The following is a 21784-nucleotide window of genomic DNA, read 5'->3' as shown; positions in this document are numbered from 1 at the left end:
CTGTTACAAAACAACACCAGAGTCATCTTAGTGCAAAACCAGCTGGATACAATTGAAAGACCTACAACCACTGAATGAAACCTCTGTGCTGTGTTTCAACGCTGGACTAACAACAGGTTTTATTATTGGTGAACAAGTGGCTTATTCTTCTGTTTGATTCATTCTTTAGTCAATAAAATGTAGAGCTGAAACAATTCAATCGATCAACAGATTTTGATAATCTAATCATTTATACAGCCCAATATCAGAAATTACAATTTGCCTTAGGAGGCTTTACAGTCTGCACAGTGTGTGACACCCTCTGTCCTTCAGGCCCTCGATCCAGTGAGGAAAAAATCCCCAAAAAACTCTTTCCACAAGGAAAAATGGTATAAATCTCAGGCAGAGCCACAGAGGAGGAATTCCACTCCCAGGATGGACAGACGTGCAACAGATTTCACATGTGCAGAAAAGAAAAACAAAATCACATTTAATGCAGAATCTATTAATCACTGTCATTTACCTACCGTAGTTCTAGCATCTGAGTTGCGAGGATTTGCTACTTTTCTTTGTTTATGTAAAAGCAAACTAAACATCTTCAGGTTTTGGACTCTTTGTCCATCAAACAAAAAATGTCACGTTGAGCTTCAGTAAACTGTGATGTGTGATGTGCTGACATTTTTGTTTGATAAATGACTAAAGCTACTGCAAGGAAATTTAGCCGATTCAGAAACAACCTCAATTTAATTCTGATACCTCTAAATGACATACAAAAGTGAACACGACCATCAGCAAGAAATTCAATTCATTTCTATATAGTTATTCTTGATGCCTGCCACTGGCCACTGTATGTTACAGTGAAGGAGGAGATTTTTATTTAGATCATTTTATTTTTGAGCTCATATTTTGTGGTTATAACAGTGGAAACACTATTGCTTTTGTCCACAGGGCAACAAAAATTAGCTTTAATCAGTTAATCCACAAACTAATTTGCAGCCCGATTAAAATATAGATATATGACAACGAAAACATGACAAGAGACAAATCACAGTTTCAAGACCCAAAGGTTGTTTTGTCCGGCCTATGGTGTAAAACCCCAAAAGCTGTTTTTTGTTGCATTTTTGTTTAATAATTTATTTTTAATGATTAATCAGCTGTCAAAAGTGATTCATTTTCTGTTCGACTAATCACTCCAACTCCTTTTTCTGACTTAATGCAGCCAGGATCTGTTTGACAAACAAAAAAAAAAAGTTTTTTCAAAGAACCTCTGAACAATATGAACCAATGAACAATAATAATAGCCAAATAATCGCTCAATTTTCTTATTTTGATAGTTTGGTATTTTAATTTCAAAAAAATGTTGCCTTGTTCTCAGAAAATCAACCAACTATTGTTACTGCCACAGTCACAATCCATGTAGTAATTGTCTCCAGAGTTATTTTTGACCCCACAGATTGTAGTTTCATGTTTCTGGCTCTGGGAGATAGCAGCTTGTTCAGTAATTCAGTCCATGCTGCCGTCAGCTGTCCTGAGCCATCAGCTCTGAAATCTTTATGGGGTGCATTTCAGCTCTGTATTTCATTCCTCAATAGCTTATCTCTGTGTGGGTTTCACTTTTTACGGCTTTACTATGGCGACAGGCGAGGAACTCCCCACAGACAGATCTGTCTCATCATCTCTCCAACAGGAAAAAAAAAAAAATACAGATATCCTCCACCACCACCCACAGAGATCTTTCCAACAAGCACTCAGAAGATAGTGAGGCGGTTATTACGCTCTGTACTACACACTGTCCTTGTATTTATGAGGCAGCTTGGTGTCTGTGTGTGTGATGCATTTGGTGATTGCCAGCCGCTGTAGTGTCCCTTTGTACCTTACAGCTCAATGAGCCCATTTGACGAGGGCAGCGGTCGTGGCTGAGAGGAGACGTGAAGGCTTTCATGTCGAGGCATCAAGAGGAGCTCGACTCGTATGAAATTCAAATGGGTTTCTGCCACAGATGGCTCTGCACCGTTTTCACACTTGTAACTGGGAGACGTCTCCAACACTTCAACCACATCTTGTCTCATTAGAAAACAGAGAAATTAAAAATGCAATGCTTATTTGCCATTTCTTTCCCAGATTCACATTTGATTAACCCAAGACAATCTTGAAATGGTCACATGAACTATTATCAGTTAGTCAGTTGTAAGGGTGGGCCCATGATACAATACAATATTGTTATTTTGAACTACCTTGTTTGTTCACCAAGCTCGTACAAAACCAAATGTACCAAGTCAGGGGATAAACTGATCTTTACATTTTGGAAATTTGAATAACCAAGTCTACTAAAACAACTGGATTTGGATCAAAATGCTGATCAGTCATAAACATAAATACTTAAAATGTCTCTCTTCAACCAATATCAACTGATGAGAAACTAGTTTGTTACTCTCACGAGCGTTACCAAAATTGACCTTTTTAAGCAACAATTGCCAGCTTCAAACTGAACCTGTGATTTGTAATTATGACGTGAAGTCGAGTACATGACTTGAGAACTCTGAGCTTTCACAAAATTTCCATCTACACAGTTGTGAGTACCAGTACAGTACAGTTCATATGAACTCTTCTCTTGAACACGGTAAACATGGCCGTATTTAAAGGCAGTAAATAATCAGGAACAGTACTTCCAACATGGCCGACCTCCAGACTGATGCCGTGAAAAACGCCAACTGTGATTTATTTTTGTACCTTTTTTCAACTGCCAATCATGTCCCCGAAGGAAAACTTTGTCAACATCTGTTTTCTATAAGAGTAAGTTTTTTTAGTCTGTTCATCTCACTTGCATCATGTTTATTTCACCAAAATGGGATTGTTAAGCAAACAGACTGACGAATCATGAAAACCTATCGATCCCATTAACTGTGACCTCTGCTGACCTCACCAGAAAAAAACTCTGCATCATCTAATGGACTGATTTTATTATTCTGAAAAAAAAAAAAAAACTTATGCAATATTAATCATTTATATAATAAAGATCCATACCAGGTGGCCATTTATCAATACAATGTATGATACTACAGTATGCTGCATCGATTTTCACCCACACCTCTAGCTGATTAATCAATTGAAAGAAAATGAATCACTAACAGCTTTGACAACTGATTAATTGTACAAGTCATTCTGCAAAAATATTATGTGGTTTCAACTTCTCATATGTGAGGAATTTATGGATATTTGATTTGATTGTAATTGATGTGGTTTTGGACTGTTCGTGGACAAAACAAGAAAACTGAAAACATCACATTGGGCTCTGGGAACTTGTCATGGGCACTTTTGCGACTTTCTCACAATTTAAGTGATTAATCAATTAATCTAAAACCTTACTTACAGATCCTCCAGTAAAACTAATGGTGAGCTGCAGCTCAACAGTGAGAAAGTAATGGCTCTCAGCAGGAATATAGTACAGTATACATAAATTACTTGTACAAAAGGTAAAACATTCCTCAAGAAGGCACCTAATTTACATGTAACCTTAGGCTGATCTGACATTAATGACTTAATTAATTTAAACATAAATAGACTCCACAAGTCCTTATTCACTGTGCTTGTACATTCAACCTACATGTGTTACTCGTCTCCCAGACGGTTGTCATTACAGAAGTTGGACTCTCTGATTCTTTTCCAGGTCTTTATATCTTCCAGTAAGCTTGAGGGTTCTGGTGTTGCTAACGCTAAACAGTGTTTCCCCCCAGGAAACTGTTTAGCTGAGGTGGTAAACCACCCAGATCTTGGCGCCTCTCGTCTTGTGATCAATTTAGTTAGGAGATGACAGCCCAAACAACAGGCATACTTATGACATACAACTGCTCTTCTATCTGTTTTAAATTCACGAGTTTGTTCTTTAATTGGCATTTTATCCACCTCATATGAGACTATGTCCAATATTTGCATCTTGTTTGTTTGTATACTTCAAGTGTTTATCTGCTTTACTTAAAGTCTGTGCAAAGCAACGATAAATGTGTGTTCTGAGTTTGTCACACCACAGAAAAATGCATAATCAACCACCAAGCCAAATCTTGATGAGTAAAAAGCACAAAGTATAGTACATAAAATAAGGGCGGGGGCATCTCATTCATGAGACGATGGTTAGTGGGTTAGGGGGGCTTGTTTGTGAGTTGGTTCGCAAGTTGGGCAGGGGCAATTCATGAGTTGATTCGATTGTAGTGAGTGTGTACGAACAAACAAGGTTAAAGAAAAGAACAGTTCGTGAGTCTGTTTGCAGGTTGGGGGGGTTCATGTGTGAGGTGAGTGTACAAAACAAAGGTAACTGATGTTATTAATTAAAAGAACCAATCTTCTCATCACTTGCCTGCTAATGCTAAATAATAATGCACTTTAGTCTTTATAGCTTTAGGGACTGTCATTTCAGGTCTGCCCAACAAATTCATACAGTTTAATGGGCTAATTCCACAATTCAGTCCTACAAGTCTTTTCACGTTTTCATCTATTATTTTCCAACATGTATACTGTGTTAAGGAACAGATCTCTGAATTTCGTTTACACAGACTAACTGTCATCTGCTTCATATGACCTTATTTTTAATCCACATTTCACTTACTTAAATTAAACCTTTCTTTTACTTTGCCCTTGCACTTCCATCTGCTTACGTACGGGCTCGGTGCTACATGGTTATGTGCTCTAATGTTCCTAATGTTTGTATGTCATAGGCCTACAAGGGGGTGTACATCGGTCTCTGATTTTAATTTTTGTTCTGTAAATCCAACTGAAAAGCACCTTGGCATTTACTGTGTCAGCCAGTTTGCTCTTTTTCCATAATGTTTAATCTTATAAAAGTGTGATAATTTTTATGATGTTAAAGGTGGCCACCCTCAAACAACTCAACTCAAACTTTCCATGCACTTAGCAAGACAGTCTTCACTCCGACCCTGACCTTTGATCCACAAGTCATAATTTTGGTGAGGTATGGTGTTTGAGCTAACTTAACTGCTAAGGTGATTGTTTCTCTAGATAAGACTGGCTGCTAAAGGCCAAAGACGTAAACATGAAGGCAAGAGGTTACAGAAGGATCAGTGATGACAGCTGATGAAATATGAAATGTGGTGTTTGTATGGAAATATCTTAATCCTTCTGCCACATTCCTCAACGTAAACACAGCGGTTGAGTGCCGAGAGGTAAGTGTAAATATCATATTGTTAAGTGTAAATAACATAAATCATAACTCTGAATATGACTCCAACGGCTAAATCTCATGCTGTAAAATGTATTCAGGATTTGTTTAAACAGCAAAGAAGTCAAAACTCCACACAGTTATCTTGTTGCAACACATTTTGAACACTGAGCAAATGGTGTGACATCTGAAAATCCTTAAATAGCACCTAACCGATTTTTATACGGCCTAAAACAAGAAATCGTCCAAAGTCATACTCTGTCATCTGTCCCCTTCAGGAAAGACACACCACTGTTGCCTCCTCCTTTAGCAGAAACAAGACATTTGATCCCATCAATCACACATCGACTGGACAGACCGGCTTCCTCAGGTCTTACCCCAAACAGGTTCACTGCCTCCACAGGGCAGGACTGCAGTCTGTGGCAGTAAATGTCTCCGACTGTGAAATCCTCAATAGTGGCAATGCAGGTGAGCATGGCCGCATCTGAAACCTGAGTCTTTACATATTACTTTATAAAAATAATAATTCAGCCCAACAGTTTGAGCTCCATTTCCATGTAGATAACAGAGCAGTCCTGTCCACTGGATGTCCATTGACATTCAGCCTGAACATTTAGCGAGTGTCGTGTTGCAGTAAACAGAGAGCTGATGAGCATTTGATTTGACCTTAAATGGGATCTAAACCACAGTTACATAAACATCTGAGCGTAGACAATACTGAGTTCAAAGTAAAAAGCCCAAAAACTGTAAAACCAAAGCTGAAATTAGGACTTGTCATGAGTGCAATTAGAGGACAAGTTTTCTCCCATAAAGATGGAAAACAATTGATCCTGTTGATACTGCCTGCAGTTTGACTGTGGTTCTCCATGTGGGCAGTTCTGGTGAAAAGTGGAAACAATTAGTCACGTCTAGCTCCTGCTGCCATTTCTTAGTTTGTACGGCCTTTTAGGGAACAACTTTTTATTTTCAGATACAAACACTGATACCACTTGTTATGAGTAAGTCAACAGAAATCAACTACTATTACATTTCCTGTTAAGTTTATATTTGTAGGAAAATGAGCCAAATTGGTGCAATCTAATGTGTGGTCTCAGCTCATTCAGCTCCCTGGGTCGATTTCCACCAGAGGGCACCAAAGTCAACTATGTTCAAATTCTACAAATGGTGACTATAAAGGTTCTTTTATTCCCCCTTAACGTATGAAAATAGACAAGTCCATTCAACCAATGAAACCATCTCTGCCCACATACGTCTATGCGTCCTTCATGTTGAAATGAATGTTAAGCAATACACTGAATAGAGAGGGAACAACAGTTACCCCGAAGAAGAAGAAGAGACAAAAGTTTCTGACAGCAACAAACATGGCAACTGGAGAAGATTGTAATAATAAACCTTGAGAAAAAGGCAAAAGTAGTGTGTCCTGTGTTCACGTCTTGCTTGAACTATTGGCTAAACTGCTATACTGCCCCCGACAACTACCGGTGGTACTGCTCTTTTTCATCCATACCTGTAAACTTGTTCAGACAGAAGGCTCCGTCCATATCTAACATTAGCATAAACAAGCATTAACTCGAAATATTCTAAAAATGAACAATGGGTCACATAACTAGTCGTATGTAAAGAAAGGAGGGGCAGCTCATAGTGACAAACCTACAGAGAACAGAGCATTAAGCTATCAACAGATTCCTCAAAACACCTTTGATAAACTGACCGTCACACTACCTGGCTAGCACAAAAAGACAGGCAGACTAAGTTAGTGACTAGCCAGTCTGACAATGTTCAATGTCCACAGCAACCACTGTCGACTCATTTAGCCACTTGTTAGCAACTGCATTTTTTATGGTACGTAAAAGCGTCACACTTTGTGACTGAGGTATTTACTACAACACATTTTACGTTGAAGAACAAAACGTGAAAATCTCTGTGTCTAGTTTGTATTAACCACAGAGCAGACAAAAAAACCAAAAACCCATTCAAAAACAAAAAACACTGACTTCAGGATGAGGGAACGAGAGGTACGAAAATGCTAATTCATATCCAGGTTTTGCTATATCAAGCCATAATGGACAACTTTGCACGTCACAAAAACTTCTATCAGTGCTAACCTTCTGTTCAGAGTGCTGTCAGATGTGATAACATGAGGGACGCACACAATATCTTTATTTGTCATCTGTCACACTCAATACTGCTGTGCACTCGCTTGTGCAGACAAGAGACGGCTATCCTGAAGTTAAAAATGTTGACCAGAGAGGCTTGAACAAGGGACAGTCCACCCAAAAATTAAAAATTCCTATTTTTTCTCTCACTTGCAGCGCTATTTATCCATCTAGATTGTTTTGTTGTGAGTTGCAGAGTTTTGGAGATATCGGCCGTAGAGATGTCTGCCCTCTCTTGAATACAATGGACCTACCAGCAATGTCTCTTTTGGGAAATCATGACCCGATTACTCCAGACAATCCACAAACCTGTTGAGAGCAGTTTCATGTAGGAACTACTTTCTTTCTCCCGAACTTTACCCACCAACTGTATTACAGCTCAGAGGAAAGCATGCATCTCCTCATGGATGAGTGGCTCGTGTTTGTGACAGCATGGGTCTAAAGATTAATGGCGCCCTCCTTGGCTGAGCTGCAGCCTCTCTTAGCAGATGCCCCGTTCCTTCTGCTTGGTGATACGGTTTATGGGTGTAGTTCTGTTGAAAGAAAGTAGTTCCTACATGAAACTGCTCACAACAAGGTCGGTGGATCATCTTGAGTAAGTGGATCATGGTTTCTGGAAAGAGACGTTGTTGTTGAGTTTTTCAAATTTTTTTTTTTTGGTACTTTGAGCATCATCAAGTACCTTTGGTTGCATATTCAAGAAAAGGCAGGCATCTTTATTGCCAATATCTCCAAAATTCAGCAACTCCAAACAACACCAAAAAATCTACATAGATAAAGAGCACTAAGAGGAAAAATATGCATTTTTGTTTGGGGTGAACTGCCCCTTTAGGCTTTAAAACGCCATGTTTGAAACAAGGAAAACGGTCACTTTCAACAAAGACATTTGTTGAATTTATCAGTTGTGTTATCAGCTTTGCTTTGTTGTTGTCTGGATGGAGTTTCTCACACATCAAGTTTGTCATCATGCTGGCAGAGTTGTGATTTTAACTTATTTTTTTGCAATATCTTTTTTTTTCTGCCAGAATTGACACAGAGTGTTGGATGAGCACATCCATAAATGGCTCTAAAAGCAGTGGCATTCAGGATGCTACAGTATGTGTTTATTTTCCACGTATTGTGTGAGTAACCTGCCTGTCGCCATTACAAACAGCAGACCACATGCTTTGCCCTGTGCTTTTATATGGCTCAAGTTGAGCAGCCTTGGTCTCGATTCAAAAAACCTCTTCTGGTTGATGGCACACTCATAATTTAAAGGTGAAGTATAAATATTAATGACACGGCTCATTCACCAGGACAATCTTCCACAAAGGACTGCGTGCAAAACGAGGATAAAACCTAAATGTAAATCAAACACTCCAGATAGAACAAAACTAAAGTTCACTCATTCATATCATTGCAGTGCACAGGGGATTATTAGAGGGAACAAATGCTGTTGTTGTTGGTGCTGAAGCAGCTGACGAGTGTGTGTGACAGTCTGTGACCACATCAGCGAAGGTGACGAGAGGATAATGAGCTGCAGGGAAGGGGAGGTGTGTGTGTGTGATGCCTTTAGGTGCAATGCTGATAGATGAGCCGTTAAAGCATCTAAATAATGTCAAGGAAAAAATAACCTCGTTCTGGCCATTTAATGGATACTTCAGATTGATTTTCATTGTGTTGTATGAGGTACAAATTGAGGTACAATCTTAACAACTAATCTTAACAACTAATGATTGACTTAGTGGCTTTATGTACAGTGATGATAAGCACATATGGACGAGAGGACGTATATTGCGCATTTTGAAGGGCAAGCTTAATTTAGACCTAGTTTACTATTAAAATAAATAAATAAATAAATAAATAAATATTTTAGGTTTCATGTACAGTCTATACTGTTCACAAAATGTGTTACGTTCATTACTTTCACATTCATATGAATAGACTGTTATTGAGCGTAAAAAGTGTGTAGCTCGCTAAATTAAATCATTTAAAGGGATAGTTCTGATTTTTTTAAAGTGAGGTTGTGCATTAGCTATAGTAGATGGCAGTCAGCACGCCACCAGTTGTGACAAGCAGCAGGAGTACCAGTGTCAGAAGCTAAGCAATTAAACTGCTGTGGACAGGGTCAGCAGCAAGAGATATTTTAGCCACCTAAAAAAATGTCTATCTAAAAATTTCAACATCAAGTGTATGTCATATTTACAGTATTTATTACCCCTTTACCTTGCCATCAGATGGCCTTTTCCAGTGGACAAACAAACAAACCAGACTCCACTGGTGATTATACCTTGCAGAACATAGGAGTCGCTGGTCAGCCACTGCCTTAATCAGTTAGTTTTCGTGTTATTGTGTGACTAACTAACCTTTTAAAACAGTAACACAAACACACTAACAGATTGAGACTACAGTAGCCCAGCGATGCCAGTGTTCTGCGAGGTAAAATTCCTGATTTTGGTAATGGAGTTTGGTTGGTTTGTGGAGAGAGATATTTGGCTTATACAACAGCAGTGTCCTGCCGGAAAAGGCGGACTGACGAGAAGGTTAATGCAGTGAAAATATTCCAAATATAGCAAACAGTTTTTAGGAAGGATTATCATTATTATTATTATTATTATTATTATTGTGTGTGTGTGGCAGACCCTGTTCACAACAGTACATTGCTTAGCCTCCATGCTGGAACTCCTGCTGCTTCTCCAAAATGGGGGAGTATCAACTGTCATCTACTGTAGCTAATACACTGACTATAGATAATACCCTTATACAGCTACACTTATATATCTGAACTATATACTATATACTATATCATATCTGAACTTTGATGAATGTGACTGGTGTATGATATTATATATACATGATTTCAAATGTAACTTTCACTACAATACACTTCCTTTTATAGACAGTTTTTACTCACTGGGTCAAGTTTTTTTTAAGTTTATTTGACTGTGAGGACTGATGAGTAACCGTCCCATGGGAAAACCAGGAAATCAGGATTATGTCAATCCGATGTCTTGTGTATGAGACTGTGTTATAAAATGACAGTCGACTGTAAACAATCCAAGAGAGAGGAAGTTGATTTATCAATTATTTATCCACATTTAGTACAAATGTATCTAGGAAAATGAAGGACGCATTCTTAGCTACAGTGACAGCCTGGGAAAAGAGTCAGAAATTAAAAGGGCAGGCTATTTTGGGGATCATGGCAAAAACGTCCAGAAAAATTAATCATTGACATCTGCAGTCGTATACTGTATTTCTTCTCAGAGAAAGATGAGATATCCAGTGAATGCCTGGTGAATCAGCAATAACCTATAACTGAACTTATCCCCAATGATTGGATTTATACACACTCAAATTGTGTCTGCTGTATGTAACTGACAAAATGTCACCTTTGCTGCCGTGCAAAAAGAAAGACAGGAGCTGGGAGACAATTCTGAGCTCAGATTTAAATACCTGACATTTAATAACTGCTTCTTGTTACTTTGAATAAGAGGCTTTCCCTTAAAAATGCTGGATGGTCATCAGAATTGTTCTTTAAATCCCTGTACCTTTCTTATATAGACAATTCAGTATTATAATGTCTACTTCAACTCTGCTTGACTGAATTTTAATGGAGAATGTGGCACCTGTGTAATGTAATATTTGGGCATTTCTGGACAAGATGCTGCAAATATATTCAAATTCAGATTAATATAAAAGAAAACTTTAAGAACATCAGAGGGGGATTATATCAACCATTAAATGAATCACCAACTATCAGTCTGAGTCATTTTTTCCAAGAACAAATGTCAAAATTCTCTGATTTCAGCTTCACATATGTGAATATGTTCTGATTTCTTTAATCCTCTATGACAGGAAACTGAATAATCTAATAATAGAAAACTATCATCTTTGGGTTGTTGATACAGAGACATTTGAGGATATTCCCTTGGGCTTTGGAGGACAGTGATCATTTTCACCATTTTCTGACATTTTATGGACCAAACAACTAATCGATTAATCATTTTGAGCCATTTTTTTCAAGAGAAAATCACAAAATTGTATTTTCTGGTTTCTTTAATTCTTGATGACAGTAACACGAATGATAAAAATTTAATCTAAGGATAAAATCTAACCATATTTGGATTGTGGACCAAAAATACAAGAAATCTGAGGACGTCCCCATGGGATTCGAGAAACATTTTTCACCATCTTCTGACATTTAGACAATGACGAATTGCTTAATCGAGAAAATGAGTGATAGATTAAATTGATTAATCATGAAAATAACTGTTAGCTACAGCCCTGAATGGTTTCATAAGGATGTTTTAGATTATGTAATGGCAAAAAAAATTATAATTTCATTTTGATTATTAATTAACTGCCAACTATTTTGATAATCGATTAATCCTTTGCATAACTTTTTAAGAAAAAAGTCAAAATTTTCTGATTTTTACTTCTTAAATGTGATTTTTTTTCCTTTACTCCTTTATGACAATAAACTGAGTATCTTTAGGTTGTGGGCAAAACAAGGCATTTGAGATTGTCATATTGGGCTTTAGGAAACCATGATCAACATTTTTAACCATTTTCTGCCATTTTATGGACCAAATGACTAATCAATAAATCAAAGATCGTCGACAGATCAATCGATAATGAAAATATCCATTAGTTGCAACCATAAATACTTTCATATGAATGTTTTAGATTGTGTAATGATAAATATTTTAGATTTTCCCTTTGATTGGTTCTTTTTGGTTATTCTTCACTGCCAGCATACACTACACGTACCAGTTAATAATTTATCATCTTTTATGTTTTTTTTATTCTAACACAGGAGATCACTCCAGCAGCATTTCTTTCTCATAAGACCAAACACACACATCAGTGTCTCTGAGTTCATATTAAATTCAGCAGTGACTATGTGAATACTTTATGTACTCATCAGCAGGTGCAGCGTGTTTTAAACTAGCTTTTTATGCATAAAAAATAATATAACTTTTCCAGTGTGCGTCTAAGAATGTCCACAGGATTAGAGTTGTTGTTCGTGCACGGAAGCGCCTGCAGCCTGCGTGTGTATCTGAAGGTCTCACCTGGTGCCTGGAGGACCTGAGTGAGCCAAATGACAGCGAGCAGCCCGACTCCACAGCAGCAGAACCGCTGGAAGGGCCGCCGGTGCCTCGCCGCTGCAGCTCTCATTCCTCAGCCGGCCGCATATCCACCAGAAACATCTGTTGCTCTTCTTCCTGACACTTGTTTCACACTTTCTCTGCAACGCGGCCCCGAACAAACCGCCAACCGACACCACCTCCGGCAGCAGCAGCAGCAGCAGCGGCAAAGCGACTTGTCCGCCAAGTTGTGTCAAAAAAAAAAAAAAATCCCCGCAAAGCAAACTAAAGAGAAGGCTGGTTTTTCCCCTCCAGACTCAGAGGAGAGGCTCAGCTGCTTCACTCCGGCAAACCTCCGGCTCGCACATAGCGAGAGGACGCGTAAAAACAGCTCTCCGCGCTCATGTGTTCAGTTTGAAAGGTCGACAGCGGATCCCACAGTGAGGAGCAGCAACAGGAGGCGACATGCTCTGAGCTCTGAGTGCCTCCTTCACTCCCTCTTCCTCTCTCTGCTCACACGGTGCTGTCCCTCTGTCCGGCCACCAGGAGGCGACAAACTCAGCCACTCCTTATTAAGAGGAAATGGACAGAAATGAGTGCGACACCTCCGCGTTTTCGAGCTTATATACCCCTGCTGAGATGCTTATAGTATTCACACACCCTAGCATTAAAACATATAGTGCGGGAGGTAAAAATATATTTAAAAAAAAAGCCTACCATTGGTGCTTAGAGAGTCCAGCGCTGCATCAAATTTTCCATCTCTCCCTGCTCTGCTCTGCTCTGCCCACACCTGATTAGCTCCTGATTGGCTGAACACACCTGATCCTGCTAATTAGGCGTGAATGGAGCAGGGAAACATGGAAAATATGCAGCACTGAAGCTCAGAGTGGAAACTGAATATATTCAATTATTTCAATTAACAATCTGTTTTACATGCATGAAGTCCAGGCAGGGACCCTTAAAATAATACTAAGGCAATTTTGTGTTGGACTCACCGTTTATGTAAAAGATGGACGATATGACAGCTCCCCAAAAATGTCATTTTAGGTAGTTCTTATCAGGATGATGTATATTCAAGTGCTTATTTTTCTGATGGTTTTGGCAGTAACTACATGTGCAACTAATTACTTTTCTCAAATTAATAACACAATTACAAGTACTGAAATTTTTAAATGGGCTCATTACTCCTTACTTTTGACTGACCAGAAAAGAGTGGACAACTGAAGAGGACTGCAGACATAGCAGAAAAACTGTTCATAATATAATTATTTATTGACTTCTGCAGCAACACTTTGTTAACATACAGTATCCAGATTCTTGTGGGTCTTCTTGTACTAAATCTTACTTTATAACTCATAGGCAATAGTGTGAAAGTGTAGTTTACTGATAGATGCTAGTCTGACAACAAGTTTGACAACAGGGAATATACCAAGGTGGTTATGTAGCTCCACAGCTACAGCTGTCAGCAAATTGGCATTATTACATTTAACAACTTCTTGCTTCCCCTTAAGTGGAAGCTTAGGAAAATATTCATGACACGCTTAAAATAGTCTCATGACAAGGCGCCCCTATAGCTCAGCTGGTAGAGTGTGCGCACCATGTATTGAGGCTATTGGTCCTCTGCAGCGGTTGCCGGTTCAATTTCCGCCTGCAGCCCATTTGCTGCATGTCATCCCCTCTCTCTCTGCCCCCTTTCCTGTCACATCTTCAGCTGTCCTATCATAATAAAGGCAAAAAGCCTTCATCACATCATGATTGACAGCAGAGCCCTGCTTGTGCTTGAGTCAGCCTGGTGTATGGGCAGGATCTTGAATCTGCATGGACTCTGACCCTAAATGATGTCACTGTGGAAGATGGCATGGGATATTTTGGCATCAATTGTGTGCAGTGAGAGGAAGTAGAGACATGTCACCCATCGTTATGCAGTCAATGATGTGCATAGTGCAATTAAAACAGTCAACTGCTCTTAAAAACATTCCTCCATGGCACTACTAGTGATCAAAGACTCCACAGTTTGCCTTTAAGGTGCAACGATAAAAGCTATTAATAGTTCAAACCAACCAGTTTCGATCTCACAAGGTCTTCTCCAGTTAGAGGGGTGGAAATAGACCGTTTTGATGTTGGAGGCCTTTTATAAAAGCTGTTCTATGGAGAGAGACCACAATGATCCTCTCAGCTGCCCTACTGGGTCTGATTCACTACAGTTTCCATACAGCTGGCCAGGACACTCCCAACAGCACTCTTATGTAAGGCGGTGATAATGGGAGAGGGTGATAAAGTAATAGAAATAAAAATCATATGATGCAGTGCCATCAGATATGATCAATAACAATGTTTTTGCTGAGACTGACTGAGAGGTAAAATTTTGTTTGTGGTGCCTTGTAACTGCTGTTTATTGTATTAAACTGTGTTCTGTGCAGGAGCACGTTTCTTGTGTCCATCCTGTGCAGCCCACACAGAGCAGGAGGAGATTCTGCAGCCTCCCTACTCCTGTGAGCTGCCAGAAAATGTCTCTTCTGACAATTCATATAGTGTTATTATTATTGTTAACAGTAGGGTGAGATGGCTTGTTGTTTGCAACACAAAATAAATTGATTCAAGTGATATTATCTATTTTTTAACACATGAAACTTTAAATTCCATTTTTACTTGTATAAAAAAAAAGAGATTTGAAGCCTTACAGAAAAAGATACATGTGATTTCACTTTGTGTTTCCATTTTTCTCTCTTATTTTTCCTCACCCCCAACTCTTGAATTGTTACTATATAAAAATGTTTAAAAGTAAAGGGACTGCCGAGCTGTCTGTTTTGGGAAACAAAGCCTACTTGTCACATGGAGACCTTCCAGAAACAGGGTGAAGATTAAGAAACGCTGCTGCAGTGCTGTCTGCTAATAATCCACCCTGCCAGTTTCCCAGAAAGTACCAGAAAGGACACAAACCCTTTTGCGTAAAAGTTAATGTAGTGTACAATAGAAGTAGTCTGGTTAATGTCTACTATTAAAAATTAAGACCTTAAAAAAGACCTTCAGCAGAGTGAAATAAAAAAAGTGAAAGCAGTCTTACACAGGATCAGAAACTCTGTAGTGTGCTGGTGTTTTTCATTCTTTAATGTTTAACTACAGAGTTTATGACTCTGATTGGTTTATCATTGATTTGCATGGCTTGTTATATGAGGTGTGTCACTTATTAACAGGCTAAATGCATCACAGACAAAACTGTAGTTTCTTTTTCCATAGGAACATGTTGTATTAGTTTTTGGCACTGGCATACAAGGACAGAAGTTTTGTCTTTTAAATTGTTTAAGTTCAAATTCACCGCAAAAACATAGAGGAACTTTTAGTGGAATTAACTAATCTTTTGTCATTAACTTATATAGAAGTTTTATTCATTCATGTTAATTAATCTTAAAATTTTTAGTATTTATTTTCAGAAGACTTCAGAACTTATAAACATGAGTTCCTCTAACTTGAAATGCTGAATTGACTTGAGTTGTCGTTAAATCAAGTTTCCAAAGAAACATGATCAACATGTTACCAGACATCCCAGCATGCATTGTGTGAGAGTTAAGACCCTCTTGAGACCATCCTTTTCATATAGTTGGAAGAAAATATGGTGAAAACTTAATGTGTGTCTCTAATACTCTTTAGAGCCCATTTTAAACTGGACAAAAAAAACCCACTAACACCCAGCAGCATCTGGCTTTTTTCTTCAGTGGGAAAGGGTACAAGAAGCATTCATTCCACATGACTCTGCAGTGGTCACGAGTATTTATCAGCTCCAGTTCAGACTGGCAGTGATGTGGATGCACCAATTTTCACTCCTTTTAGGGGTCAAAAATTAGCAAAAAGACGTAATGAAGGCTTGAGTTGAAGGCTCTTTTTTCATACACATTCTGCTTGGCTCGACTCAGTTTATCTCAAGCACAGTGGAGTGTGGACATACTTTAAGGTGTGTATTTAACTGTTACACAGTGGTCTTTACTCAAGCTGTTTTAAAACACTGAATAAACATCCAATAAATTCTTCCCAATAAAAATACCCTTTTATTTTATTATCTAAAAGCTTTTATTGTGAAGCAGCAAAATCAGGAAATGTTGGGTTTTCATTAGCAGCAACTTAATATGACTCCTTTCCAGTTGAACATGAAGCCGTAAAATAAAGCAGAGACCTGAAAGTACAAACAGTGACTAAACTAGAAAACAGAAACTAAACTTCAAACCACAGAGATTCAGTGGGAAGGTACAAAAGTACTGAGAACTGAAGACACAGACAGCTTTAAAAATGTCTTTCTCTCTGTTCTCACAGACACGAGTCTCAGCTTTCAGAAAAACAAACAAACAAACAAATGACAACAACAAAAAACAGAAAGGCAAATGTGTCTTTTGGTAATGAGAAAAGCTCAGTCACCTAATTTTAGGGGTTTTTGCAACATTAAAAAAACATACAAATTATAATTAAGTCATGATTGTTTTCATAATAAAGAAAATATTGCAAACCATGATTAGGAATGGTGCTGAATTACACTTTAAATTTGATGAATTCATTGAGAGCAGTTTCACATACTATCTTTGTGCCAATGCTGGAACAGAGTATCTCCAACAGGAGCTGCTGCAGCTTTAAGTTTTTTGTGTGTAATGAAAAACTGACCCTAGTTGTTGGATCAGCTTAATATCTTAAGCTTATTGAACATGTTTTCTCAAGTACAACTGAATTAATATCAAGCGTATTTGACTAGGAAGGTTTCATTACAAAATTACACACAACTCGTCTTTTCAAATTCAGAAAATCTTTCAAACTTTCCCCTACATGGCAATTAAATTTCATGTTAGGCTGAATAAATAAACCATCGGGTGTTTTTCTAAACATTAGTCAACTTCATGGATACAATATGCATCTGTTGTTTGTATCTGTAGATGCATATCATTGATAAAAAAAATAAAAAAAATCGTACTCCTGTACAGTCTCACGTATGGCAGGAACACAGCAGAGATCTTGCAGGCAAACTCATCTACTTGTTGTGTGTGGGGCAACAGTGGCCATTTAAAATACAATATACAGCCCTGTGAACCAGGAGTCTAAACACACAGCACATGGCCTCTATATTTACAGAACACGGATGAGTCAAACTGGCGTTAAGCCCTTGAGCTGTGTGTGACACATAGCCCCTAGTGAAGACTCCGGCCTGCGCTCCAACCCCAAATAAAGACATAGGCCGGCGCATTGTTGTCATCAGTCCTCCTCCTGGTGTCAGGGCAGTGAAGATGAAGCGTTTTTCTGCGGCTGGTGTTTAGGAAAGCCTTCCAGAGGACAGAGTCCTGGGAAATGTTTGTATGATGTTGTCGTGCTGTATTATGATCATGGAACAAGCTTTGGAAAGTGTATTTGTCTTACCTCATGTTGTATCAATTCAGGGAGATGGGAATGTGCATCCAATCAGACTGTTTTAAATCTGTATTATCTCACTCTGAATCTCTGCATGAGTTTATGTGATACAGGATGGTTTTATTTTTATGTCCTGGTACTAAATCTCAATCAAAGATGCTGTATTTTATTATCCCCACCCGGTGTAAGCCGGGAGGGGATCATGTAATCGCTTTCATGTGTGCATGTGTGTGTGTGAATGAGTGGGTACGTGCAAGATCACTGCACCTACAGCTTGTCTGCAACTAATGTTGAATACTACTGAAGCCATCAGCCAAATTCTTTTGTGCTCATTCATGACTGTATGCTGAAGGACATCTGTAATTCAGAATTCTTGAAATATCTTGAGAAACTGTTTTATCATCACAGGCATTATGTTTGCAGGTCTTCCCATTGTATGAATGCACTATCTCAAGAATGCCTTGAGGGAATTTGTGAGTGGCAACAGATGGCGAAGCACCTACTGCAGTGCCTCCACATCTGCCAGATGCAACCAGAAGAGATTTGCTAAGTTCTGCCAACATTATGATCCCCACATATATTGTACTGAGCTGAAGCAAGATTTTAAACTGAAGCAGTTGTTGATCACTTTCAAGAGGAGTGAGAAGTCAGCTGTACTATCTGTCTCCACAAACCCGTCAAGTTACAGTTTATATCCATGTCATCCCACACTCATATAATGTTTGCAAAGAGGACTGTGAAGGAATTTAATATGGAACTTACCACTGTACTGACCTGTAACTTTAAAGAAAGGATCAAGTGTATTTTTTGGTAAAATGTATGATTTCAGTAATTAATTTCCAGTGAGAAACATGCTGTCTTCACACAGACTATTTTTTCCAGAGGAGTATAGATGACTAATAGAGAGCTGAACATTATGATGTCACAGTGAAATTGACCTTTGACCTTTTGGATGTAAAATCTCATCACTTCATCATTTTATCTTATTAGACATTTGTGTGTAATTTTGAGTCAGAGTGAACTTTCGGGTCAGATTCCTGTTCTTGCGTTCTTGAGATATCACGTTCACAAAAGTGGGATGACCTGAAAGCATGATGCCTCGGGCCATTAAAAACATGAAGGCATAAAAAAGTCATACAAAAGAGTTTTTCTAGTTTTGTCAAGAAATCTGAATCAAAGAGGCCATTCAACATACAGTCATGAATGTGCACACAGACAAATTGGGTTGATCGGTACAGTAGTATTCAAGATCCACTGCGGACGCTTGAGGTCCAGTGATCACGCACACACTCAGTCACACACACTCACACATACACAGAAGTGATTACATGATCCCCTCCAGGCAGAGATACTAAATTCTTTTTTTTTTTTAAACATATCTTTTTAATTTTTATGTTGTGGTTGGGTTGGGCTGTCAGTGTCAAATACCGGCATTAAGCTAAACCTTTGATCCGTTTGATCAACTATTTTTTTATTTATTACTGCCATGCAATGTGTTACTTTTAGTTTACTACTTATTGTTTGGGATGAAACTGAGAATTGAGTGTTAGAATATTTGTCAGACAATTTACTGCAGGGCAAAATTTGAAAAATACTGCAGTTGTGCTCCTCTGCACAATTTGTTTGACAATGAAAGTCATTTTATTACAATAAGAAACTGAAATGAAAATGGACATATTTATGACTTGTGTTAGATTTTAATATACTTTTCATTTATGTGTTGTCAGTGACATTTCTAAGTGATTATTGTTTCACTAAAGATGCACAGATATTATACTACATTCTTCCAGATTTTCCTGGGCAGAGTCTCCCCCAGCGAGTATATAACTCAGGACATCAGTATGTCTAAAATCCTGGCTACGGCCTTGGTCATTTTCATATCAACTCAAATACATGATCACTACAAGCTTCTGGCTGATCTGATTGGCTGACTGTTTTCTCTCTCTGTCTTTCTGTCCCATCCTGCAGCCTGTCACCTCCCTCCTCTCACAGCTTCACTGAGAAAAGCAGGAATTACTGGATCTTTGCTTTGATACTAGCTGTGTTTAGTACAATACTGCTGGAATTAGCGTGGACTGACTCAACTTTCCACTGACCTCACAGCCTTCAGTCTGCTGTTTGGACTCCAGAAAATCACAGAGAAGCTTCACTCCTGAATCCTGCAGGTTGTTTTCACTCAGCTGCAGGTGTCTCAGATGGGAGAGGCTGGACTTCAGAGCTGAGGCCAGAAAAGCAGCTGAATAAAGAATAAATGAAAGTACAGAAAATAATGTTTCTACTTGAAGTCATTCAATGTTTATTGATCTGTTCAAACATTTGAAATTTAAACTGAAGGTGTGGGTTTATTTAAAGAGGGTTTAATTCTTTCCTTGCAAATAATTTATGAAATTGTTTGTTATGAAAAATTACCCAGGGGTATTGTGTGTGAATGCTTGTATGCCTGTATTTTGTGGGTTTTGATACTGACCTTTTCGCTGGTTTAAACTAAACTATCAAACTGCTACAGTGTCTGCCACATATTCACACTTATCCATGGAAAATAATAGTACATGCTCAAATATCCTTCTGCACTTTTATCCTGTGAAACAACTGGTGCAGAGAGGTGACTCTGACAGCGTTGGAGATTGGAGATTTTGCTTTGAGAGAGTCATTGTTAATTTGTTTGAGAAGAGGAAAAACTAAACAAGTGAACCCGGCCAGAGATCTCTTGTTGGGGAGGTGATTTACTCTGTGGGGGGAAAAAAGCAAATTAAACAACTGAAACTTTGCCAGAGATCCTAATTTGATTTGTTTTGTGGAAGAGCGGGTTCTCTTTTAGATACTGAACTGGAGAAACCGAGTTTCTAATTTTTCTTGCTTATTGCTAAAACTCTGAGACATGTCATTTTTTTGTTAAACACTTTAGTTTGGAGGATTTTTTTTAAACTTTCCTCTGAATCATTTGGACTTGTCTGAAAATTACTTTTTTCCCCCAGTTGAATGTTGTTTTTCATTGTCTTGTCAATACACTGATTTATACTGAACTGACTTGTTCCTGATTATTGCTGTGATTATTTCTGTGCTGTTGATGTGATTCAGATTTATGAAAGGTGGGTTTGTGACAGAGTGTATTCATGTGTCCATGTGGGGGAATGACCTTTAAAATCTCAAATGGTAAACTGTCGTATAAACTGACTGGCAGTCTAATTCAACATTTTGAAATGTAATTAACCACAAATTCGTCTTTTTAGATGCGTTTTCTTATATTATTCCCGTCTGCTGACCCACATTGTCCAGTCTTTCAGATAATCTGTGCTGCAGACAGTTGTGGTGGCATTGCAGTAGGTGCTTCACCATCTGTTGCATGGCAGGGATTTGCACTCTACTGAGTGACCTCTGGATGTCTTTGGTGTTGCTTTGATGAGACTTGCTGTTACATTTGATCTAGTTTTTCATTAGTGGTGGAAGTGGATTCATCAGAAAGAGTAGCAGTACTATACTGCAGAAAGAGTGGCACAGTGACACCTACGCATTCGTAATTTATTTGTCTGGATGTATTTTGTGTTACATTATTAAGAGTTATAGCATGACATATGATGTTAGAACACATATGGGAGAGTTGGGAATCTTGTGACATGGGTAAGTTGTCACACTGTCTATATCTCCAGCACTATTCTGTCATTTTGCTCTTGTGATGCCGTATGTCACTGATACCTGATGTGAGAACAATTTTCAGATTTTTGAAACATAAAATCACAAAGCACTGCATTATTTGTATAATAAAACTTTAATTAGAATGTATGTTCAATTATATGATTTTGTGCAGAATAGAAAAAAAGGTGTATTTTCATACATAAGCCAAAGTCCGGTACTAAAGCTAGCCTGTGGTAGGCATAATAACTATCATAGTTGTGTTATTATGGCCTTAAAATTTCAAAACATGAACCAGATTGACCTGAAGAGGTTCTACAGTTTACTGTGTCAGCATGTTTCAGTTCCCTGGAGGATGTTAAATGACAGAGAATATCTAGACAAAGCAATCCACGCCGTGC

The 21784-nt window shown here is 38.4% G+C and overlaps 1 protein-coding gene across 1 annotated transcript in view; it reads right to left on the bottom strand.

The window, feature by feature from the left end:
- LOC146318881 (sodium/potassium/calcium exchanger 3) overlaps window positions 1–12966 on the bottom strand; it is a 34222-nt gene extending 21256 nt beyond the window's left edge. The window contains exon 1 of the mRNA XM_084731077.1: window positions 12357–12966. Coding sequence (XP_084587203.1) covers window positions 12357–12462 — 106 coding nt within the window. The 5' untranslated portion in view covers window positions 12463–12966. The remainder of the gene's footprint in view (window positions 1–12356) is intronic.
- Between the last annotated feature and the right edge of the window lie 8818 nt (window positions 12967–21784).

Source organism: Lutjanus erythropterus, chromosome 11 (assembly GCF_056507025.1).
Source record: "Lutjanus erythropterus isolate fLutEry1 chromosome 11, fLutEry1.hap2, whole genome shotgun sequence".
NCBI classification, from domain to species: Eukaryota; Metazoa; Chordata; class Actinopteri; order Lutjaniformes; family Lutjanidae; genus Lutjanus; species Lutjanus erythropterus.
Note: the sequence above shows the minus strand (reverse complement) of the source record. Positions and strands in the feature narration are given on the sequence as shown.